The 25,636-nt window shown below is 41.9% G+C and overlaps 1 protein-coding gene across 7 annotated transcripts; it reads left to right on the top strand.

Annotated features, from left to right (window-relative positions):
- The first annotated feature begins 194 nt into the window (after window positions 1-194).
- On the top strand, window positions 195-25,636 carry SAMD13 (sterile alpha motif domain containing 13). Of its 7 annotated transcripts, XR_012669710.1 has the most exons (7): window positions 3,652-3,825; window positions 5,227-5,311; window positions 6,059-6,167; window positions 15,872-15,983; window positions 19,930-20,044; window positions 22,440-22,771; window positions 24,487-24,697. XR_012669710.1 is itself a non-coding variant. In XM_075131683.1 (5 exons), the coding sequence occupies exons 2-5, from the start codon at window positions 5,290-5,292 to the stop codon at window positions 24,628-24,630; spliced, it is 387 nt and encodes a 128-aa protein (XP_074987784.1). In that variant the 5' UTR covers window positions 195-243; window positions 5,227-5,289; the 3' UTR covers window positions 24,631-25,636. The 7 variants fall into 7 exon arrangements, 5 of the variants coding, with proteins under 5 accessions (XP_074987784.1, XP_048717943.1, XP_074987786.1 ...); XR_012669711.1 differs by lacking the exon at window positions 22,440-22,771 and having other exon boundaries at window positions 24,487-24,573; XM_075131683.1 differs by lacking the exons at window positions 3,652-3,825; window positions 19,930-20,044; window positions 22,440-22,771 and adding an exon at window positions 195-243 and having other exon boundaries at window positions 24,487-25,636.

Below are 25,636 nucleotides of genomic sequence, written 5' to 3'. Positions count from 1 at the left end.
GGAGGAAGTCTCCTTCCCAACTAGTGAGTCTCAGATGTAGGTCTACATATTTTTATTGAGATCTCATAGTGACAGTAAAATCTAGAAGGCTACTCTTGCTCTGGAGTTATGGACTACAGCTCCCAGAATGCCACACTACCTGACAGATTGTCTGTGATTGGCCAGAGCATCTTCTATTTGGAACTCTGCATGTGGGTGCAGCTGTGTTGGAGGAAGACAGCCTTTTGCTGGCTATGAAGAAAGGTAAGTGAGGTCTGCTGGGCACTTCAGAGGGAATGGGATTTTTTTAATATTCAGTTTCCTTCTTCTGATTCAGTTACTGCTATATTCCTCCCCTCAGCAGCTTCCTTAAAAATGCATGCTTTGCCCTAAAGTATATTTAGAGCAACTTTCAACAGTCCTGTGTGGAGAGCCAGGACTTGCTGCTGGATTGAAGATGAGCTCAAAAAGGATCATGCATCATTTTTAAAAAGAAGAATAAAAGAGGGGATTATCACACTCTTAAGAGTTTACATTCCACATGGCTTAACACTAATTGTTTCATTCTTTCAAGAGAAGTTTGCCTAGTTAGTCCAGCAGAAAACTGAAGTTCCAAAGTGAAAGTGATTTGATTTTTTGTTTCACTTGATTTTCCCTTTGAACAAATTTGCTGATATTTTCTCCCCCATGTCATTGCAAAAGAAAAGACATCTGGCTCTATCTTGCTCTCTCAGATCTAAATTCCAGCATCTCTCTCTTCCACTAAAGGATTGCTGCACTTTGCTGCCATGCATGTGTGTGAGGTATTTGGTTTTCTTGTACTGCAAACGCTTCCAGGAACATGGAAAGCTTGTCAGTAGAAAGCCGACATTTGGATATTAATAAATGTATGTCTGCACAGATTTCTGAATGTTTGATCTTGTGCAGATAACATAAACTTAGGGCCACCTTGGACTGACTCCATGGCATGGAACGGAGAACTGCCTAGTTTCACTTCATTCCCAGTGTGGCCTGGAAAATACCTTTCACCAGTAACAGAAGCCAAACAGTCCAACAAGGCTCCATATCCGTCCCCTGCCTGCCCGCACCCTCTCCTGCAATATTTCTCCAACGGTATCTCCTTGTTAATTGAATTAAGTTACCTCATAACTGATTAAAAACAACAGAACCTGGGGATTAGGGCTCAGCATCGAACTCTTCCATAGGCCATTAATGTATTGGATTCATATCTCTGCTTTTAAAGGACTTTTAGGCAGAACACATGTGCAGTGTGAACTTTATTTTAAATACTCTAAGGATTAATTGAACAGCATGATGGAAGGAATGAGAGGTTGTGAGGGAATAGCTGCCTGATGTTTGTATCCTCAAATGTCAGTTTTGTTACCAAAGTTAGAAACCACCCAAAACAGCAAATTCAAAGTGTCCTCATTTAGAACTTTCTCACTTTTTGAGAAACAAAGAGAATTGCTTTGTGTAGCTAAACTAACAAACACGTATTTATGCCACATTTTCCAGTACATTAAGTGAGATGTGAAATGGCGGTGGGTTCTTTTGCTGTGTAACACTGCCCCATAAGTGTCTGTTATTCCATTTGATTTATCTGTATATATATATATTTATTCTAAATAAATTCTAAAACACCAAAAAAGCATGTACCACCACTGCTTGCAGTGTCTTAACACAAAATTGTACTGTTTGAATGGTTTGTGTGTGCTTTGTTTATTTACCTGTCATTGCATAATGCAGGCAAAGTGAAATTGCCAGGGAAATTAACTTTAACTCTTGCATACAATACTTTGGCCAAAACCACTAATACCATGTTTTCAATGACTGGAGTGTTCATGAAGATGTCAGATTAATAGCCTGGAGACCAAAGTACGCCATTCACATACTATTTATGGCACAGATAACAGTAGTGCAAAATTTCCCCCTTACTACACAGCCAGAGTGCATCAGGACTGCTCTGGAGGGACCATCTTTGGAGTGTGAATTGAGCAGAGGTTCTTCATAGTCAGTCTCGGCCTCTTTTTTTTGAGACTGCCAGCAGGGACACCTGTCGGTGTTAGCTGCGGTAGTTGTTTCATGAAGTCATGGGCTGTCCGTTGGAAATCAGCGAGAGGCCTCCCGTCTTACTTTGTAAGTTTCTAAGCAGCCATCAAATAGTAATGATTTCCTTCTGTCATTCCTGACCCTGGCAGGATTTGAATTGAATGGATATAATTTTAAGAGGTTTGGCATAGGAGAAAATCTGTATCAGATAGATGCCTGGATCTGTGCTAGCCCAGACTGTCAAAGGTGAACTCATGCTCAATTTGTGTTTAAACCCCTTTGGGTCATAGCTGAGAAGCAGTGCGAGGGAATTCCGCAATATGTTAATGCGGCCAAACAGTACGTAGTTGGGGTTTTTTCCCCTGATGCACTGCCAGTCATTTAATCTACATAAAAGCAAACATTTCTTCACAACTGAAAGACTCCTAAAACCAGGAAAGTTAGTTTAGATTTGCAGTGGTGTAAGCAGTGGTTAGCAGAGCCACCTAAACAATCTCTGTCACTGTATGTCCTGCTTGAAAAGTTTAGGGGGAGAAATTAAAATAAGATGATTGTAGCATAGATAGAACATGCTGATGGCTATGGAAAATTGCCTGGTTTTGCTTCTCATTGGGCCAGACTCAGCCACTTGTAGTCACAGTGAGAAGTATTTTACTCTACAAGTAGTCTCATTGACATCAGTGAACCAACTTGTGAAATAAGGTACAAATCAACTGAATGAATTTATCCCCCTGAGTTTCTTCTTTCATTTCTTGCCTTTGTCTGATCCCGTCAGCAGCACAATTGTGGTACCCTTCTGACAGTCTGTGCCCTTCCATTCAAACTTCTTTGTTTTTCATGCTGAACCAGAAGTGCACAGATTTCAAAGGAAATTAGGTGGCACTTAAGATTTCTGGGTGTGTGCTTAAGGCTGGAGTATTCTGTCACTTGTGTTATTAAGTGAACTCATTTATGAATTCAGTGACTAACCTTCCCAGCCCTAATTGTTTCCACTTTCCATAAAAGTTTCCTTGGATCAGCTACTTTACAGTTTGAGCAAAGTTGCTCCTAACAGAATTTACTGTTACTAAATACATTGCGTTTGGTAGTAGGGGTGGGTGGGAAAGGTTTACAGTGTTGAGGTCCCAAGAAGCAAATCATGAATCTTACACTGAATGTTAAATGTATTACTCCCCCTTATAATGATTTGGGAAGATTTTCTGCTCTCTTTGCAGGAATTCTTTCCTGAAAAAGAAATTGCTTAAACTGGACCCTCTGAGATTCTTTCCAAGGGCAAATATTGTTAGACCCTCAGCAGCATATTTGTTCCTGCAACATCTGAAATGTGCTCTCTCTTTATTTTCACTCAGGTTAAATTAGTTGGAAACTGCTTATGAATATTTAACAGTGTAAGCAGTTGTGAGGAAGCAGTTGTTTGATAAAAGAGGGCAGGGGGAAAGACTCATTAATTTCAAAAGAGTTGTGGCTCTTTTACAAGGCAGTTGTTAAGTGGATTCTGCGGCAGGAGACGTGTGATTTATAGCATTAAATAATTATGCTGAGGGTATTTAGCTAAAGTGAGCTGGCAGAACACTGTGTCTTTAAAAAGTCAGCCATGAAACAGAAGGCAGTTGGTGCAGCTTGTATGTGGTTCCTAACGTCATGCTGGCTCTGAGCCAGCCTGATCTTATTTCACTGTGTCAAATTGTACCTCCTTATTGAATTCCTTTGCCAGCCTACTTTATGAAAGAAATCCTTGGGGGTTCTTTTGCTGTTCTTGATAAGCTTGTAAAAATGATTTGTTTTAGTTGCTTGTAGGTAGGTTTTTCTTTTTTACTTTTTTCCTAGAAAAATGACAATGTGGTGTAACGTTGCCTAGTGAATGATTTCTGAGATGCTTATAAAATGGTGAATGTGTGTAACTCAGTTTCCAAAATCTTTCCTTGTATATTGCAAAAAAAGAAAGCAACTCTCAACAGATCATCTCAGTAATTAAAAACTGCAAGTTTTTGTCTGTGTGTGCTGTAAATGAAAATACCACACACCTGCAGCTTTATTTCTTCTTTTAAGCTTGTTTCTTTTAATCTTGTTTCACTGTATCCGGGAGAACATTTTGCGAATAGTATAATTGTTGCACTTGTCATTTTGCAGTAATCTCCTTAGATGGAGTGAGACGTGATTGGGGGGAATTGTATTAAATGATCTGATCTACAGTACAGAAAGAAACACCTTTTTGATGAGTTTGTAATAGTTGTATTTGGTGTTCTGCATCCTGTTAATTATATATTAAATATAGTAATGGTTTTTCAAAAGGTGTTTTTAAACGTTAATTTATATCCTAGATTTTTGTAAACTTTACATGGATTTAATGATTTCCCATTCTTTTCTTCTTCTCTGTGACATGTCATAGGCATCCATTAATGCCACAACAAGAACATCTTGAATATTTAGTTAGTTACCCAGTGCTCTGTGAAACAGGAGTGAGTTGCTGGGGGGAAAAGTCTTGGGTCACCCCCGCACTTCTCCCATGAACATGATAATGGTGCAAAAATATGTACTGCGAAAATATCCCCGCACAGGGTGGGGAAGAAGGGAGAACAAATTGGATTTTCTTCAATTTCACTCTAACCTTGAGTCCCCACTTCTCTCCTCTGCACTCACTACAGCTACGGAAGACACTTCACTAGCTCAGGAAGGATAGTTGTGTGGGTAAGGCACAGAAGTAGGCTTCAGCAGACATGGATTTAATTCCTGGTTCTGCCACAACCCTCCTGGGTAACCTTGGGTAAATCACCCAGCTCGTCTGTACCAAAGTTCCCTACCTGTAAAGTGGGGCACCGATGCTTCCTTTCTCACAGGGATGTTGTGAGAATAAATTCTATACACATAGGTGAGATGCTAGAGTAATGGGAGGGGGGCATAGAAAACCCTATAAATAAGTATTAAAAAGCACTTATTTTGGAAAAGGGTCAAATTGAATGTTCAGTCCTTGTCTGTAGAGCAGAGAGCACCTCTGGAGTTTGCTCATCAGCTTTTCCTAGTTTGTGAGATATCAGCTTTGTCCAGCTTCTGAGGAAAGCAGGGCCCTGACTGCACTTTTTCTCTCCAAAGGGAAGGTGGTCTTGTGCAGGAGAACACTCATTTCTGTTACATTATATTTCTCTTTTGTATTTACTGATTATTAAACACCTCTCTTCCCTCCCCCTCCTTATTGATTAGTTGCTGAACTTAAAGAAACCTCAACCCTCTCCATGCTGTCTGTTGACATGGAAAACAAGGAGAATGGCGCTCTGGATGTCAAAAAGTAAGTGAATTCCTGGGGTATGTTATATGTAGACAACAAAGAAATTTTGGTTTTAGTTTTAATTCCTCCATTACTTTTCATGGCTGGGGGTGGAGGGAACCGGTGTATTTATGGGTTTGCAAGCTTTCCCCATTTGCCGTTGTCTTTATTGCATTCCAGCTGGGAAACAGAGGTCTCAGACCTTACATTGGTTAAAGGGGGCATCCTGCTGGGTTCTTTTCAACCAAGACTGTTACGGAATTCCTTTCTGCACTCTGCATGTGAAAACAAACATAAAGCAAATATGCACTGTGTACCTGATCATGTCAAGTTCATAATGGTCTGTGGGGGGAAATGCTTTGTTCTTCTTTGAGTAATTGTCCCTATGGGTACTCCACTCCAGGTGCGTGTGTGCCCGTGCATTTTCGATTGGAAATTTTTCATCAGCATTGCCCAGGGATCTGCACCTGTGCCCTACCCATCCTGATGCTCTGGTCCAGAGGTATATAGGGTGGGACTGAGCTGTCACTGCTCCAGTTCCTTCTCAGCCCCTTGCAGCTTCAGTCGGAATATCAGTGTTCGCTTGCTAGCCTTAATCCGGCTTGCTTGTTTTTTCTTTATTTATTTTGCTGTTTTCTTATTTTAATTTCTAGCACAGAATTGTGCTTTCTGGGGTGGGGGTGGGTTCATCCCACACTTCTTTTGTTTGCGATCAGGGCCTCCACCACCCTTGACCTCTGCTGGTTTATGGCCTTTTTTCCTACATAGGTTATACCCGAAACCCCAGGCTACAAACCCTGCCAGACCTGCCACAGGTATTTCCCCCTCAGCGATGGGCATTCCAGCTGCCTCGGTGCATCTTACATCCCATCAAAGGGTAAGGTCTGCTTCAGCTTCAAGAGCAGATCCAGGAAGCTAAAGGGGGACAGATTGAAACTACTTCTTATGGAGGGCTCTTCGGGCTTTGAACACCCCCCTCAGTACATCAGCCTCAGCCTCTAAGGGTGCTCTAGCTTCTTTGGTTCTGGCTCTGATAAACATAGACCAATGGGCAGCTTCAGAGGCTTCAAAGCCTTCTAAAAATGAAAACTACCATTCTCCTGACAGGAAACCTGAAAGAAAGGCAAAGTCACCCCAAAGGCCAGAGAGCAAGGAAACCCTGCATCCCTGTATGGGTACTGCCAAGGCTTCCACCCCTTCCAGTATCAACATGCTGGTACCACTGAAAAGACTTCCAGCATCCTTGTGCAGCACCATCGTGGGTACCTGGATTGGAGTCCTCCAAACACAGATTCCTCTTGGCCCCTGTTCTGGTACTGTTTTCCTCAGGTCCTAAAGAGTGTACAGACTGGCCATCTATATCATCTCTGGTGTCATTCAACATACTTCATTTTGAGGAACAATGCCCAGGATCACTGGTACCGATCAGATTCCTCTCTAACAAGGATCTCCAAGTCATTGAAGATCCTGAATCTCTCTTGCTGAGGGCTACTGAGAGGAATGTCCTGCTGGTACCAACCTACCCCCCAGAGCCGACATATCCCCCGGTGTTGCCACACTACTAAACAAAGACTCAGCCACAGATACAATGAGACAGCGGGCATCACCTAGGCTTCCAGTACCGATGCAGCCTTTGGTAATGACTCCCTTAGCTCCTCCACTGGAGGCAGGGATGATACCTTCTCAGACACAGACACTTCCATTCAAGACTCCACCATCTTCCCATTCCAGCTTCCCTCTCCCCTAGGTATATCCCAGGAGATCCCAGGAACCAGTTGTCCCGTCAACCTTGTGAGGACCTCACCATAGTGAGCTTGTGAACCCTGGGGCTCTGTGATGGGGCGTGTTCCCCATACTCGTCCTGAAGGGGTTAATGTAGGCCAGGGGGCCAATTAACCCTATTAGGCTGCAAGCTGGGGGAATAGTTAGGCTGAAAGGAAAGCCTTAATTATGGTAAGCTCACCTATACAGGAGGAGGCGGGGCTTCTATGAAGCCAGGGAGCTGGTAGCAGAAAGGGGTTGCAGGAAGTAGTCTGCAGTTACTCCGGTTGGGAAGGGAGGCATGTTTGGAGCTATAGAATTTAGTCTGCAGTTAATCCCTGGGAGGAAGGGGTTTGGGTGGCAAACCCAGACGGGGGAGCCAGGAGGAGTAAGAAAGGCTCAGGGAAAAGACAGCAAGGTTCAGGATGGTGCAGGCCTTGGCGGCTGATCAGAGGGTCCCTGAGCTGGAACCTGGAATAGAGGGCAGGCCTGGGTTCCCCTACCAGCCGCTAGGGTAGTGGCACCATTGGGAATGAGAAGACTGCTTGAGACTGTAAGGAAAAACTTTGATACCCTGGAACAGGAGGACTATAGTGACCAGACCGGCGGGCCAAGCCATGAAGGCAGAGCACCTTGAGTAACACCTGGGAGCGAGAGCGGCAGCAGGGTGTGCAGTGAGCAGCAGAAGGGGGCCTTGGACCTGGAAAGAGCTAATCCCCAGAGCAATCAGGAGGAGGCGCCTCAAGCGGTGAGTAGCGCACGCCGTGGCAGGCCCCTTATAGTGATCAGCTATATAGACTGCTGTCATGCAATGGGACTCACCAGGAACAACAGCCACTGGTACCCGGGGACCCTCTTCCCCAGCCAGACCCTCCTGGGGCACAGGAGTTAAGGTCAGAGGAGGAGGAGGTATCTCCATCAGTGAAGTCCTCTCCTCAACAGATAGGGCTGTTATGCCCCCTCCATCATCCTATGCAGATGACTTCAAGACCTTCCAAGAGATAATGAAGAGAATATCAGAGGCCCTGCAGATCCCCTTGGAGGAGATATAGGAACCTCAGCATCCCCTGATTTGCTTCCCTCCCCTCAAGGAAAAATTGTCTTGCCTAGCAATGATGCTCTACTGTTACCAGCCTGTACAATATAACAAACTCTAGTGACCATACTGCCTACCTGCAAGAGGGCTAACAAAAACTACTAAGTACCAGCCAAGCGTTCAGAGTATCTTTTTCTCCCATCCCCCCGAAACTCTCTAGTGGTCAACACTGCTAACAAAATAAATAGTACTGGTCTAGATGGACCGTTCACGATAAAGAGCTCAAACCCCTCACCTTCTCAGTTGCAAGAGATATTCCTCAGCTAGCAGCAATTGTACCTTCACTAGATCCAAAGAGATTGTTTGTCGCCCTCAACTTCCAAGATGCATATTTCCATATGGCTAGTAATCCAGCTCACTGATGAGTCTTATGGTTTGTTGTGGGCAACAACCATTGCCAGCACTGGGTTCTTTCCTTTGGCCTTTCATCCAACAAGAGAGTCATCAGAAAAATCCTCTTCGTCATCACAGTGCATCTTCGACAAATGAGAATCGTCATCCTCCTCTATAGGGAAGACTCACTCTTCAAGGGTTGCTCCTTCCTTTAGGTATAGTCAGCAACCAACAAGGGCCTACCCTTCTTCCACTCTCTGGCCCTTCATCTCTATTCAGAAAAGTCTGCCTTAATACCTCTCCACACATAGACTGTATTGGAGCCACGCTAGACTACAGCTGCCAGAGCGTACCTGCCCCCCAGACAGGTTCTCCTCAAAGTCAGTCTCATTGCTACACTACATCAGAGACCCCAAACCACAGCAAGCCCTTAAACTTTTGGGACAGATGGCAGCTTATGACACTCCATGCAAGACTGGACTTTTGGTGTCTTCAAGCCTGGCTCAAATCTGTCTACTGTCCCAACAAGCACAAGCTGTCTGTTCCTAATAGAGTCCTCAACTCTCACAACTTGTTGAGAGACCCCTACAAGCTCTGTGTGGGAGTTCCATTCTTGCTCTGATCTCCCACAAAGTTCATCACTACTTGCCTCCGCGTTAGGTGAGGGTACCCACTTTCAGCTCAAGGCAAATCTTGACCCCAGGAGTCTTGCTCCATCAGCATCCTCAAACTCAGAACAGTTTGATATGCTTGCTAGCACTGCCTACCCAAGATCAAAGATTCTCTGAGTCAAAGTAATGACAGTCTACAGAACTGTCTGTTTACCACGTAAATTGCCAAGGAGGAGAAAGATCCAAGTCTCCGTGCACAGAGCCTGGTGCATCGCCCATTACGTAGACATCGGAGCAATTTATCTGACAGGCCAATTGAATTCAGTCCTGAATTTTCAACCAAAACGTGTGTTCTGCACTGTCCAGCCCTCTCCTGGACAGTTCAGATATTTTAGGTCTGTTGCCCCTGTAAGGGCATCAGTATCCAACAGTTTGTTACTTTAAATGGAGAGTTACCTGCACAATTCAGTTTAAATACAACACTGGATTAGTTTTTGTTTAAAGAATGAAGCAAGTTTATTTAACTACAAAAAGTGACTACAAGTTCCAGGCATTAAAGTCAAAAATGGTTACAACAGAAATAAAGATAAAGTGCTTTCTAGTGCTAAACTTAACAAACTAGACTTGGTCAAGGTGAAGTCCGTACCACATGTTCCCAGGAACATTGCTTCAGTCGCATGGTGGTGATGCCTGTAGCTGGAGGTGGAAGAGAGAGGAAGAGCATGGCAAACCTCCCTCTCTTTTATCATGTTCTTTCTTCCCTCTTGGCTTTGCCTCCCACCCTTCAGGGTCAGATGAGCATTACCTCATCGTAATCCCAAACTGACCAAGGGAAGGGGGGGTGACTCACTCGAGAGTCCAACAGATCCTTTGATGCTGTCTAGGCCGGTGTCCTTTGTTCCTGTGAGGCTGGGCTGTGGTTTGTCCCATACATGCCCTGAGGAGGTATGAACTGCCCCTCTGTTCCTGGAGAGTTTTGCCTGGGCTTGTTTTAAGCCATGAGGACACATTTTCAGCCTCATAACTATGTACATGAAATTACAACCTATAACATTACTATAACAACAATGCTCCGTGCATCATGAGCCTTCCAAAGACACCCGACATGACAAACTTTGCATTGGATACCACACAATCATATTATAACAGTGAACATGGGGGTGCAGGGTGTTCTCCTGAGATACAGAGTGTCTCAGTCATCAGCTTGGCCAGAAGGGTAGGGGAACTGGGAGTACTTATGGCTGATCCACTGTACACAGTATTCTACCAGGACAAGGTAACCTTATATCCCCATTCTTGTTTCTTACGTAAGGTTTCATTAGACTTCCACATAAAAGTGCCTCATGGGAGCAAACCAATCTTCACATTTTGGACATGAGAGGAGCTCTTGCCTTTTATCCTGATAGGAGTAACCTCTTCAGAGCTTCTCCCAGATTGTCGCCTTCTCAGAGAGAGTGACGGGATGTTCAATTTCCACCCAAACACTATCTAAATGGATTTCAGGATGCATTTTAGCATGTTACAAAGCTTTGGGAATGCATCGCCACCTACAGTCACTGTTCATTCCCCTAGGGCACAATCCACTTCTATAGCCCTACTTAAGAACTTATCCATCACAGACATTTGCAACGCACCACCTGGTCACCAGTATGCGCCTTTTCCCAGCACTGTGCTGTTGTGCTGCCACTGGCCACGCTGTTCTCCAATCTGTAGTGAATCTAGGGTGACCAGATGTCCTGATTTTATAGGGACAGTCCTGATATTTGGGGATTTTTCTTATATAGGTGCCAATTACCCCCCATCCCTATTTTTCTTACTTGCTATCTGGTCACCCTAAGTGAATCTGCCTCCTCAGGAGCAAAAAGAAAAGGAGTACTTGTGGCACCTTAGAGACTAACCAATTTATTTGAGCATGAGCTTTCCTGAGCTACAGCTCACTTCATCGGACACGAAAGCTCATGCTCAAATAAATTGGTTAGTCTCTAAGGTGCCACAAGTACTCCTTTTCTTTTTGCGAATACAGACTAACACGGCTGTTACTCTGAAACTCCTCAGGAGCATAAATCCCATTGACAGTAGATGTTCATAAATCCCTTTTGAATATGAAATTCAGGCTCCTAAATCATTTAGGTGTTGCACTGCTGAGCACAGCAATGCCTACCTACCTTTAAAATTCTGGGCCTTAATCTTTGCAGTTCATTGCACTTTTCTTTTCTTCTTTGTTTGCTATTCATATAGAGCTTTCATGAATTTGTATTTGTACAAATGCTGAGAGTAAGCATCTAAAGTTGTAGTTACACAGCACCTTCCATCCTTACAACCAGGGATTAACAAAGGAGATAGCATGGGGGGAGCTCCCTCCTTTGTTGAGGAGGTGAGAACTGTTTAGGCAGGGGATTAGAAGAAGGGTAGTAGGCGGGCCAGGTACCTGCCTGGGGCTTCCAGGTTTCCTGCCAGTGCGAGGCACAGCAGCCTGATGGGAGAAGTGTCCCAGCTGGGAGGCACCTATCCACTTGTTCCAGAGAGAGTTCTGTTCCCCTGCTGGCTTCTCCTCCTATCCAGAGATGATGACAGATGGAGATGATGCATGCATTTGGTGCAATGTCTTGTCTGAAATAATGTATTTCCAACTTTCCTGTCTAAAAACCTCCACGACCTGCTATTTTTATTCCTTTTGACATCGGTGCAGGTTCTTCACCCTGGTCAAATCTAAATAGTGACACTGGGTGGGAACAATAAGCTGCGTGCATGCATGTACACACACAGAAACATACTTCGGCTTGGTTGGCTGCAAGCCTGCTGCTTGGGGACATAAACTGCTTTCAGACACATTCCTTCTCATTTCCTCCAAAGGAAATAGACTGCACAGTGATGGGCATGATATAAAGCCAGGTAGATAAATGGTTCCTAATCTCTCCCCCCGTGCTGCATCTCATCGCTACAAGATGATGATGTTACCACGTAACATCAAGACCTTTGATGACAGCTATCAAAACTGGTGAGCTTCCCCTCCTATTGAGATCTACTTTAAGCATTGGTTACAGCACAGCAATATACACTTATGCAGTAACTATACATGGATCATATCTGTATGTCCATTCGGAAACCACCCTCAATTAGCAGCTTCACCTTTACCATGGGTGTTGTAGGGGGAAAGTAATCAAAACAAGGACAGCTTATATTTAATGTATTTTCCCTTTTGGCTCAAATGATAGAGGCTCAGCTACTAACTGAAGGTGACTATTTAAAGCTGGTGGGTAATGTAATTCAATTGAACAGGAGCTGTGGTTTCTAAGTGAATGTATACAGCGTGCGTGCGCTGATGTACAAAATAAGCATTTGGCACTATGTTAAGGAGGTTATAAATAGCTTTAGTAAAAGCTGTTTTTTCAAGATACTGTTGTATCTTTCCAGAACTTTCTGCTTCCACCACATGATGGCAATAAAGGCACAACACACAGACAGTGGTGAAAAGCAAGCAGGCCACAACTTTATTCGTAATCAGTGCATCTGGTACCTGGCAGTTCAACCTGTCAGATCATAAAACGCCAGCCCCTTTAAGCTTTTAAGGCACTCTGTGTGCCGGACATAAACACGTATTTATGGCTTAAGTTATGATTCTCAGACATTCTCTTTCCTTGTCTAAAGAATTGAGCTTTGCACAATAATAAGGCAATGAGGAAGCTGTTCAATCCACAGTCTGGGAGCCAAGAGAAAAGGTTACAAATCCAGCCAGACTCAACTGGATTCCGCCACACTCCTCCCAAGCTTTAAGTTCCGTAATTTTTGAAACCACCTCTCACTTGAGGTCCCGCAAGAGGCTGCTACTTGTGAGGCAGGAGCATGCATTTATTAGGACAAGTTAATCACCAGTGTAGCTCCATTGAAGTATTTATACCTGGCATGAGTCTGGACCATTATGCGTAAATATTTCCTGTACTGTAAGAGCAATAGCATGGAGAACTAAAACCTAAAAATAAAGATGTTTTAAAACATGCCTTGAAGTACAATAAGCTTGAAATTAAAACGTATTTGTTAGTAAACAAAATTTTAATAGGCATTTTTCCACATTAAATCTTTCATTTGCTATATAGAAAGAATATGGAAAATTAAGCACTTTTAAAATTCACTATACTTTTTTAATGCTCAATTTTTATTTTAAGTGGAATGATGACGCAGATTGTAAATGTGATGTGAGAGGAATATTCTGCACCTTGGGGAAAATGCAGAGATTTGTGTAATACTTATAAACTCCACTCCTACAAATTACAGTGCCTTTGTGAATGTTGAGTGGACATAGATTTTTATAGTATATTTCAGGATTTAAGCATCACAATTTGAGCAACAAGAAAAATCTTAAACTAAAATGAATTCTGTATTTAACAGAAATACTACAAGTATTCTGCAGTACTGATCCTGGTTAGCAAATCCTTTGCTTGCAGTGAATAGTATCTTAGTCCACAAGTAGCCCCATTGAAATCAGTGGGTCTGTTTGTGAAGGGCTCTCAGCCTGGCCCTTAACTTACTGTGGTTTTGGGGTCATTGCTGTGGAATGCTTTTGTATTATATTTAATGAATGACAGAAAATGTTTTAAAGGGGCTAAAATGCTAATGTACAAGCAATGTTACCATGCAACTCCAAAGTTCCAGAATTCTGTTGTCACATACAAATATAGACCACAGGATTCCGAGGAGAAGCAACAGCCAGTCACACAACTGGGAGACCCCCAAAGCGCTCAGTGAGGTTTGAGCCACCATCCACAATTATGCTCCTGTTCTTTGTGGCTGGTGAAAAGCAGTTAGGAGACCGTGGACCCTGTGCTGACAGAGATGATCACCGCCTCTTTCAGTGAAATCGATCTTCCTGCCACTCTGAAACACACAGTGGTCTAGCGTTGCTGCTTGACTAAGCCCGGGCAAGATGGAAGTGGTGATAGTGGGAAGAGGAACCTTTGAAAGAACAGGCCAAAATCAATCTCCTGAGCACATTACCTAGCTCAGCTCAGCATGCTGTTTTGACTCTGTCCAATACTGGCCACAATCTACAACTTGAATCCTGACTGTCAAGGCCCAAAATGGACTTGGCCTTTGCTATGATAAGAGTAGGACTCATCAGGGCAGGGACTAGACCTTTTCGGCAGCAGGAGCTCCCTTCCATCACAGTGATCCTGAACCTCATGAGTGTTGATGTCAGATGCAAGATTCACCACCTTGGCATTGCTTTCCCTATTAGCAATCCAAGCATAGCTCAGTATAGACAGATGCAGGAAGAGACGAGAGAAGGAAAAGTGAAGCAAGAGAATTAATTTTTTAAATGTCTAAATCCACTCCAATAGATCGTACAGTCTTGTTGAGTACTTGTATGTTCACATAAACTTTGAGAGCCTTTGCATTCCATAGTGACGAGTGAATTATAAATAAACAGATATACATATATGTGCTGTGCACCTGGGATTAGACTCCAGGGTTAAAGACTGCCCAGAGATGAAAGATACTGTAAATGTCCTTGTCTTTCGTGTCCAAACTAAAGGAAGCTAGAGCAGTAAGTCTCTGGGCCAGATTTCTGCCCTGGGACACATGCATGCAAATCCCAATGGTTACAATGAAATCTTGGGCCACGTATGTAAAGGCTGAATTTTGGCTTCTAATTATTTATATTCATATTCAAAATATGTATTATAAAGACCTTTGACTGTAGCTCTGTTTCCCTCTTGGGAGTCCCTTTAGATCATTTGAGACCGTGGAAGTGTTTCGCCTGATTTCAGAAAAATATACATAAATTAGTTCTTGTTATTTCCTTATTGATGCTACAACTGAGCTATTGACAGGGATGGCACAGTTAAAATGGAGAATATCTGTTGCTGAACTTCTTTTGTACATTGAAAGCTGTAGCTGTAGAAGCATTTGATAAAAGCAGGTGTTTCCTGTGAGTGACTGCTTGCTGTTCATCTCCTTAAATTACTGGATGAAAGCCAGAGTCAAGCTAGTTATGTGCAGGTTTTACTAACAACTTGCAGAGCCAAAAAGGTTATCTGAGATAAGAAGGTAGGTTAAGGTTAAGCAATGCTGTCTGGAATCACTCTGAATTAATAACTAATGGGTAACATTCTGAATGATTTGTTGTTTCTGATGCTGCTGAAAGCAATTGGCTGAGGTCAGCCACAGAAAGGAATCAATTCTGACTGTGTTTAACAGATGTTTTCTAGGATTCTTAGCTGATTAGAAAATCTATAGATTTAAGTCTTAAAGGCAGTGTTGAAAGACTTGGATAATGGGAGCATGTAGAGTGCTTAATGGTGCAGATGCATCCCTGATTCATAAGAGAGTTTGTGTAGAAAGAGACGAGGGAAAATCAAAGGCAAAATACTGAAATCGCCTGAACAGAGTTTGGTAGGAGAAAACAAATAGCAAACAAAGTCTTGGGAGACTGGTGTTCAACCCCAAACTTGGTAGGTCTTGTGCTCCAAGGCCAGTAGGAGGCTGGGGAGAGCTGTGAAGGCAGCATGTTCAGCCCCTACATGAGGAGGAGTCTCTACTGACCCCTTCTGGCCAATTTGAGGACTAGCAATAATGTATTCTCAAGGGAGAGGTATCTAGCCTTTCTCTGGTGTCCTTGACACTGGGTCTTTGAAGTGGGGAAGAATGTGAGTGACTGTCATTTCTTTAAGAGGGTCCTGGAGGATGCCTCCCTCTGGGGGAAAGTAAGTGGGCTGCATACACAGAAGCAGCATATAATAAGCACACACATAGTGATTACCTGTCTAAATTTGCATTTTGTAGTTCAGTAGAGAATGGGAGACCTCCTGACCCTGCTGACTGGGCTGTCACTGATGTCGTAAATTACTTCAGAACAGCAGGATTTGAAGAACAAGCCAATGCTTTTCAAGAACAGGTAAATCGGTTTGGATTGACTGCCACTGCCCTTTGACCCCTCACGTTTTCATTATACGGGCTGGTTGTACACAAAGTTAGTGCATGGTAAATCTCCCAGAAAGGGAACATTCTGGGTGACAACTTTTTATTATCTTTAAACAATATCCTCATTTTACAGGACATGCACTGTAGCTGGAGGAAGGCTGCTCTTGTGATCAAAGCATTAGACTGGGAGCTGAAGAATCTGAGATCTATTCCTGGCTTGGCCACAGCCCTTTCTGTGTGATCTCAGGAAAGTTGCTTAAACGCTCTGTGCCTAAGCTTCACCATATGTAAAATGGGAATAGTACTTCCCTACCTCCTAAGGTTGTGGGGAGGATAATTTTGTTAATGTTTATAAAATGCTGAATTCCTCTGAGGGAAGGTGCTATCAAAGAGTTATGTCCACAAGTTCAGTTGCATGCTGCTTTTTGGCCTGGGAGTCTTGCTGTCTTGGTTTGAGGAAAGGTTTCCTTGAGGAAAGGTTACAAGTAATCAGAAAACAGAGGAATTGAAAGTAGGGGGAAAGCAGTGTCTTTCTTGCATAGCAACAGCACATTGCTCTGCTACATGAACGTAAGAATGGCCATATTGGGTCAGACCAAAGGTCCATCTAGCCCACTCTTCTGTCTTCCACAGTGGCCAATGCCAGGTGCCCCAGAGGGAACAGAACAGATAATCATCACGTGATCCATCCCCTGTCACCCATGCCCAGTTTCTGGCAAACAGCGGCTAGGGACACCATCCCTGCCCATTCTGGTTAATAGCCAGTGATGGACCTATCCTCCGTGAATTTATCTAGTTCCTTTTTGAACCCTGTTATAGTCTTGGCCTTCACAACATCCTGTGGCAAGGAGTTCAGCAGGTTGACTGTGCGTTGTGTGAAGAAATAACTTCCTTTTATTTGTTTTAAACCTGCTGCCTATTTAATTTCATTTGGTGACCCCCTAGTTCTTATGTTATTAGAAGAAGTAAATACTTCCTTATTTACTTTCTGCACATCAGTCATGATTTTATAGACCTCTATCATATCACCCATTAGTCATCTCTTTTCTAAACTGAAAAGTTCCAATCTTGTTAATCTCTCCTCATACGGAAGCTGTTCCATACCCCTAATAATTTTCATTGCCCTTTTCTGAAACTTTTTCAATTCCAATGTATCTTTTTTCAGACGGGGAGACCACATCTGCACGCAATTTCAAGATGTTGGCAGACAATGGATTTACATAGAGGCAATATGAGATTTTCTGTGTTGTTATTTATCTCTTTCTTAATGATTCCCAGCATTCTGTTTGCTTTTTTGACTGCCTCTGCACATTGATTGGTTGTTTTCAGAGAACTATCCACAATTATTCCAAGATCTCTTTCTTGAGTGGTAACAGCTAATTTAGACCCCATCATTTTATAAGTATAGTTGAGATTGTTTTCCAATGTGCATTATTTTGCATTTATCAACATTGAATTTCATCTGCCATTTTGTTGCCCAGTCATCCAGTTTTGTGAGATCCCTTTGTAGCTCTTCACAGTCTGCTTTGGACTGAACTATCTTGAGTAGTTTTGTATCTTCACCTCACTCTTTATCCCTTTGTCCAGATCATTTATGAACATGTTGAGTAGTACTGGACCCAGTACCAACCCATGGAGGACACCACTATTTACCTCTCTCCATTCTGAAAAGTGACCATTTATTCCTATCCTTTGTTTCCTACCTTTTAGCCAGTTACTGATCCATGAGAGGATCTTCCCTCTTATCCCATGATAGCTTACTTTGCTTAAGAGCCTTTGGTGAGGGACCTTGTCAAAGGCTTTCTGAACATTTAAGTGCACTATATCCACTGGATCCCCCTTGTCCACATGCTTGTTGACCCCCTCAAAGAATTCTAGCAGATTGGTGAGGCGTGATTTCCCTTTTCAAAAACCATGTTGACTCTTCCCCAACAAATTATGTTCATGTAGGTGTCTGACAATTCTGTACTTTACTATAGTTTCAACCAGTTTACCTGGTACTGAAGTCAGGCTTACCGGCCTGTAATTGCCTTGAGAAAGATGTTGGTTCTTCACTTGTTGGGCTGCTGGAGAGGAGGCACAAGACACTGGTATGCTTTTTATCTCAGGGGAAACAAGGTGATTGCTGGAACAGCCTACTCCTACAGCATTTCTGCCATCTGAGTAGAAGCAGTGAAACCAAAGGTGGCACTTCCCCCTTGGATGAAAGGTTCCACAGTAGCTGTCTTGATGTGACAGGGAAGGATCATTGAGGAAGAATCAATGAAAAAGATAGCGAGGGACTGATCACTCAGTAAGCCGGTAATGCAATATGGATCCTTTCTCCTACAGATTACTGTTTCATGGTTCAGTACCAACAAAAGTCCCAACAATGACCGAAAGTCATTGGTCCATGTGGAATGAGTTTAGTCTGTCTTGTATCGAGTGGACAAGCATCCACATAACCACCATCATCATTACTGGAATTGGCTGACACACTTGCTGGCAATCTGTCAGCTGTGAAGTTAGACTGAATGGGCCATTGAAACTGGGCTAGTTGCACACAGCTGAGGAGCAACAGTGGGGTAGCGAAGGGAAATTTGCACTAGAACTGCCTGTGATGTGCCTGCCTCTTTTGTAGCCAGAGAACATACATCTCCAGGTCTGTTAGTCTGGCACCATTCCTGATCACTGAGACCCAAATGTTCCAACTTGGGTGCTCAAAGTTAGGCACCGAAATTCATATTTAGGCACCTAGATAATTGCCCTGATTTTCCAGAATGCTGAGCAGTCATAACTCAGGGTGAATGACATCTGTGGGTGCTTAATACTTCTGGAGATGAGATCCTAGAGCACCCAAGTTTGAACATCTGGGCCAAAATGTCTTTTAACAAAAGAACAAATAAATAACAATGTCTTCTGTGAAAATCTTCTCTCCATAATGAAGATATGGGAACGTATCTACTTGGAAACAGTTGTATTTTTATTCTCTGCATCCTTCGAGGAGATGTTTTTCTTAAAAGCTGCTTATTTCATTTAGTTCAGGATCTGATAAATTACAAAATATTGGCCAGATAGAAATTACAACTGTAAAAACTGCATAGTAATAATCTCTTCTTGACATTCTATTTCTGCCTCTTTTCTTTGCTTGGTTTACATTTTTGCAAAATCAATGCTTTTTGCAGCTGATAAGAACAATTTTGAAGGGGAGGATAGAGATCTGGAATCTTTTTATAAGTGTAACATATGTAAATGTAACATATATATAAACCATATTTTAAAAAAATCATACAATTCAGCAACCCCCTTTTTAATTTGGCTTAAAAGATATATTTATAACATGCATGTTTTAGCAAAGGTTTAACAGATTTCAGGACCTGTAGGCTGCCTCTTTACCTGTTACATTCTGATGTACCTGAAACCTTTGCACTAAAAGACTTTGGTCATTTAATGGAGGTGGCTCTAAACTTCTGTCTCTCACCCCATCCATCCATCCATCACCTCCATAAAGCATTTCAAACGTTGCAGCTCTAAACTCTTCCTCTCACAGACAAGAAGCCTATCAAAATTCTGTTCTAGCCTTCTTTATTTGGCATAGAGCCATCCAGTGCTAAAATGAAATGCAGGCTTTCCAAAAAAAAAAAAAAAGTGGCATTCAAAAAGGAATAAAATTAGCTTCTTGCTACTGAGTTAATCTAGCTGACCTTAAAGCCTGAGAAATAAAATCCCAACTGATTATGATTTATGAGTGCAGCCGGTGGCTAAATTTAGTCTCATTCTTGTGGGGAAAAAAAGCCTTGTTTTGGGTAATTCTCTGGAAGGGCTCAAGGAGCCTCTTTCTACAGCTGCAGCTAACTGTTCAGCATATTTTACATTTAAAGATGAGTAATCAGACAGACAACAGATTTGACTGAGTCTATTACTTCTCTAACACCATCAAGAACATCACCTGGGACTCCTTTCCACCACCCCAGGAAGGTTGGTTTTACAATTAAGAAAGAGACAGTCTGAGAAGTCAGGGGCTCTGGCTTTTCTTCCTCTGACAGTCGTGCCTGGGTGAGTTCAGTCAAGAATCTTACTCTTTCTGTGCCTTAGTTGCCTTGTCAATAATGCAGCAGTAATAATTGCCAACTTTCCTGCACTCTTGTGAGGCCAACTCTCACTAATATCTGCAGAGCTTCTGAGATCACCTGATGGAAAGCAGCATAGAAGTGCTAAGTGCTATTTTTGTTATGATGAAGGTAGGACCGCTGTGGTGCTTTTGGGAGGAAAGCTGCTAGTTCATAAGGTTCCATTTATCTGTGTGTGTTTCTATTAATTGTTGGATCTCTAAGGCTCCTCAGATCTTTATCATCAGGAACCCAGCTATGGCAACACAGAGGGATCACTAACTCTGCTGGCATTGGCTTCTGCCCCCTGGCTATCCTCTGTGAGATTGCACCAGGAGTTAATGCTATTTCAGGACTTTCCACCCTTACTTATGTACTCGCCTGAGGGCAGGAATGGGCAGGCATGCATACGGTGACCAGATGTCCCTATTTTATAGGGACAGTCCCGAAATTTGGGGCTTTGTCTTATATAGGCACCTATTACCCACCACCGCCAGTCCCGATTTTTCACACTTGCTATCTGCTATCTGGTCACGCTAGACATGCATATAATGCATTTCTCTCCCTTCATCCCGAGCCACACACATTTGAAGGGGGAAAGTGACTGTGTGTGTGGAGGGAAGTGTCCCACATAACCCCTTGCCTTACCTTTGCCATAGAAAATGGTTCTCCACTGAACTGCTTCCATTAAGTAGAGGGAACACATGGGCCATTCTTTTGTATAGTGGTTAGCTACAACATATGTATTAGGGAATTGTTGGAAAATATGATCGCTTTCTTTGTTCTCAAATCCCACCTTTTGCATAATTGTAACTGAGTCCACACTTCTTTGTAATGAGATGTATAATACATCTCATCCATAAAATACACTGATAAATGGCTCCAAGCTGCTTTAAAACCTGAACATGTCTTACAGATGAGGAAAAAGATCTGAGGAAGAGCTCTGTGAAGCTCAAACGCTTGTCCCTTCCACCAACAGAAGTTGGTCCAATAAAAGATATTACCTCACCCCCCCTTGTCTTTCTCAGATGAGGAAAAAGACATTTTTAAAAAACTGTATATTGTGAATGCTAGTGTAAGTGGTTGATTATAAGGTGATTATACTTCTGCTGGTATTATTAAATCTTAATATCTCTCTGATTTCAGTGGATGTAAGTCGATTTCAGTGGAAGAAATTACGATAAAACAGTGAAAATAGCAAATTAGCAGGGAACGGGTTATTGTAACTGTGAGGGAGTTGGGGATAGAGGGGAATTAGATAAGTAGGAAGATGCAAAATACCAAGACAGAAAATATGAGCCATAAACATTCTGAACAATTGGCTCAAAGAGCAAGACACTAAAATAGACTGAAACACATCGCAAGGAGGAATTCGAAGAGCTTTGCTAGGATGCCTGTCCTGACAATGCAGCTGGTGTGTATGGGTGACTTGATGCATGTAACCCTTTGCCATGTGTTATGACTTTGTATATTTAACAGATAAAGCAAAACTTTCAGTGCCAGCTACCAAAAACAATAATAATATTTATGGCTGTCATGTAGCCAGAGGATTATATTTAAATAATGCTAAATTTGGCCCTTCATAACCACTGTCACAGCACCTTAAGCAATGAGATTGCAGTATGCAAATGAACTAAAGTCCTCAGCATGGTTATTAGCTGATTTATCTCTGATGTCACAATCCCCCCTCCAACAAAGGCCTCTTCATAGCTATCTTGAAAGCAGACTGTTGGTTGGAAAATAGCTAGTTTTCCATGTCTCTCTCTAATGAAGATACCTTAACAAAAACATGGAGGAGCACAGAGAGACATTTTGTAAATCATTTTAATATAAACATGTTTTCCTTTTAAAAATTTGTGATATTACTCAACCATATTAAACTTGAAGGACAGAGAGAGTGCCAAGAGGAATTTCACTGGATTGCCAATGGTTGCTGAGGACAGAGGCTGAATTTTGCTGCTAAGAACATCTTGACAAGATGGTGAATTATTATGACATTCTAGGTATTCAAAGAAATGCCTCTGCAGATGACATTAAAAAGGCATACCGAAAACTGGCATTGAAGGTGCACCCTGATAAAAACCCAGAGAACAGAGAGGCAGCAGAGAGGAAATTCATAGAAGTCTCTCAGGCATATGAGGTTTTATCTGATGCCAAAAAACGGGATGTCTATGACATGTCTAGTGAAGAAGGTATAAGTGGAAAAGACAGAAGAGGTAGAGGTGAAGGTGGAGAAAAAGGTAGAGTTAGAGAGAAAGGCAGGGGTGGGAGTCACTTTGATTCTGAATTCCCATTCAGTAGCCCACACACAGATGTGTTGAGAGGAATGGACTCCTTTACAGTGAAACTCTGGGATGATCTACTTGATGGAATTTCTGGCATTCAGCGAGGACTCCATGGAAGACGAAGCAGAAGTGGTGAAGGATACTCTGTCTCTATTGCTGGAGTGTCTCCTATTTCAGGGACTGGATTTACTTCATTTGGTTCCCAGCGAGTTGGGGGCTGCTCTTCATCCTCCATCACATCACTGAACAACAGTGGGAAAGGCAACTTCAAATCAGTCATAACGGCCAGCAAAATAGTTAATGGCATCAAAATCACTACAAAGAGGATTGTGATGAATGGAGAAGAAAGAGTAGAAACCATTATTGACCATTAAAATTCTCAACAATTGGTAAGAGGCAGCTACTGTACTTGGATAATGAGTTGTTGAAAACACACATTTGTCAGAAATATTAAATTATGATGAATTTCATTTGAGGGATTAACCAGAGTAATGAGGGTGTGGGGGAAGTTTCAACCAAAATCTATTTTTGGTTTGCTGCGTCCTAATTGAAAATATTTATAAACAGTTCTTCCAAAGTTATGTGTGGGTGCCATAGACTTGTCAGTTAATTCTCGGGCTATCATTAATGCATATATTTTGTCTATAAAATTGTTGTGAATTCTCTGTGCACTTTGCATTTAATAATAGTTATCCAAAGTGAAGAATGATCAGAGTTCAGGCCAATCAATACTTCCACTAGCATGAATCTTATGTTTTTCCTTTTTGTTTGAATTGTGAACCCAATGGTTAATTTGCTCTGAAGTTAACATTCTCAGGACAAACTTTGTTCATTTCAATTAGTAAGGAAAAATGTAGCACTGGAAGATGTAAATGCAAAACAACATTGCATTTCTGGATTGTTTTCTTGCTTCACCTAAATGCTGGCAGCTTAGTACATTTTGATAACTAGCTATGTATATTATAGGCAAATAGCAATGATTAGAGGGAGTGAACTGGGTCTAAGTTATTTCCTAACACATTCTAAATCAGTAAATGCTGTTGTTTTTGTGGAAAAAAGAACATAAAACAGTGTAGGCAAACTGTGTAAAGCTATAAACTTCTCTGGGACTTGCTGACCTCAGAAAGCACTCCAGCTACACCATGTGATGCGAGAAAAATATTGCTCATTATGCTTCTTTGATGCATGTATAGAGCCTTATAGCTGTAGTTTGCATTCTGTGGATGTGCCACACAGTACCATTGCAGTCAGTGCTTAATTGTAATGAAAGAGGTGCTGGGGCTCAAGCAATTTATTTATATGCATAACTGATGCAGCAAGCCCAGAGGTGCTGGGCCTATGAACTGCCAAGCCAAGAGGTTCCACGGCTCAGCCCTGGCAAGCCCTGGCACAAATTAAGCCCTGACTGCAGTACTGTGAGGGGAGGGGTGGTCTTGTGATGAAAGCACAGGACGGAGACTCAAGGGATGTGGATTCCATTCCTGGCTCTGACCTTAGAGAAGTCACTTAAAGGCACATTTTTAAAAGTGGCCTCAGGTTTTGGGGTGGGATTTTCAAAAACACCAGAGTGACATACACTCTAAATAGACAGGGCAGACAAATCAAGGGAGAAAGGAAATATTATTACCGTCTTTTAAAAGGCATGGAAGATCAAGTGACTTGCCAAAGATCACACAAAACAATCTATGGCAGAGCTGAGACTTGAACTCAGATCTTCTGCACCGCAGGTCACTGTGTTAGCCACAAGACCACCCTTCCTGCTGTACCTAATAATTAAAACATTTTCCTGCATCTGTGAATTTGAAACAAATAACTGGGAAAAATTTCAAATGCGGATGCTTCTAGTTAGACACCTGAATAAATAGCGTGATTTCTAGAGGTGCTGAAGTCAATAGCTGCTGAAGGGTTGAGCACTTTTGAAAATCAGCCCATTGGCAGATGTCATCATTTGTTTACAGATGTTTACAGTTTATGAAAAAATAGAGCATAGTAGTCCTGTTCTTCATGAATGATCCTCTTTAGTATACTCCTGTCTGTTGAGAATAGTTTTGTAATCTTTTAGATGTGTACGTTACCCTTAATTACGCATTAATTCTTTTTCTAGGAAATTGACGGCAAATCATTGCTATTGATGACAAGAAATGATGTATTGACTGGACTTGCGTTAAAACTGGGGCCAGCTCTGAAAATCTATGAATATCACGTAAAACCTCTACAGACACAACATCTAAAGAACAATTCTTTATAGCGAATGGTCTAATTGGGGTCCTGTTGTGCCTCGAATAACAATAAACAAACAATTTGGTTTCATATGATGGAACTTTGTAAAGAGAGAATATATGTCTTAAGAATTTAAACCAAATGGAAATGATATATATCCCATTGGATAGATTTGGCAATATACTGTACTATGACTGAACTGAGAGGGATGGTGTGGATTTTCACATGGTACATAATGATTTTCTCTTGCAGCTCCCTAAACAGAATACATTGAAATGATTAAATCAGATTCTGAACAAAAAGTGAAGAAAGGGAGTTCTTCGTTTCTAAGCCAAACAAGAGGTTAATCTTCAAGAATTACTTAAAGTACTATTAAAAGTTTACATATATTTGGGGAGAGGAAACAGAAGTAGATTCTGATTTATGTCAAATATCTACTAAGTTACTGCTCCTTGTAACTTGTGTGACTGGATTGGGATTTGCCAACTCACCCCTTTCTGCAAAGGGTCATATTTTTGACCTTATTAAGGTTTATTTGTGGTATATTGCAATGTTTAAAGCTGTACGTACAATTAACATAGCACCTTTTATAGCAGAAGGCCTTCCTAAGAGGTGAAGCTTGGTTGTGTATTTTGGTGGTGGTCATATTTTCAGCTTGTTTTCACCCAGTTTTATTCACAGTTCTAAGTAATGTACACTTGTTTTTAAACAGCATGTGTTGCTTTGTAAAACAAAAACAAAAGTTCATTTTATTATTTTAATTTATAAAAATTTCTTACAAATTTTGAAGAACATTGTATAGAGTAGATTTTTGCAGTTTTTTTTTTAAAAAATATTCTATTTAATGGTGTTGCAATGAATAATTTTGATGTTTTACTTGATTTATGGTTTAAATATTTGTTTCCAAAAATGTGAAAGAGGTTGTCTTGTTACCATAGATCTCTGTTAAAAGAGAGTCTCATGCAATCTGTTTGTACTAGTTCCCAATTTAATTGGCTACTGGCTACCCCAATAAAGCATTGCTTATGTTTTGA

Source organism: Caretta caretta, chromosome 8 (genome assembly GCF_965140235.1).
Source record: "Caretta caretta isolate rCarCar2 chromosome 8, rCarCar1.hap1, whole genome shotgun sequence".
In the NCBI taxonomy this organism is placed as follows: Eukaryota; Metazoa; Chordata; order Testudines; family Cheloniidae; genus Caretta; species Caretta caretta.
The sequence above is the reverse complement of the archived record's forward strand: the minus strand, read 5'-3'. Positions and strand labels throughout refer to the sequence as shown.

Excerpts from the sequence above, each read along its gene's own strand:
- SAMD13 (XM_075131683.1), top strand. The coding sequence starts at position 5,290 with ATGGCGCTCTGGATGTCAAAAA. Across the intron at positions 5,312-6,058 it reads GGCGCTCTGGATGTCAAAAA|GTTATACCCGAAACCCCAGG; the intron begins GTAAGTGAATTC and ends TTTCCTACATAG. Across the intron at positions 6,168-15,871 it reads ATCTTACATCCCATCAAAGG|TTCAGTAGAGAATGGGAGAC; the intron begins GTAAGGTCTGCT and ends TGCATTTTGTAG.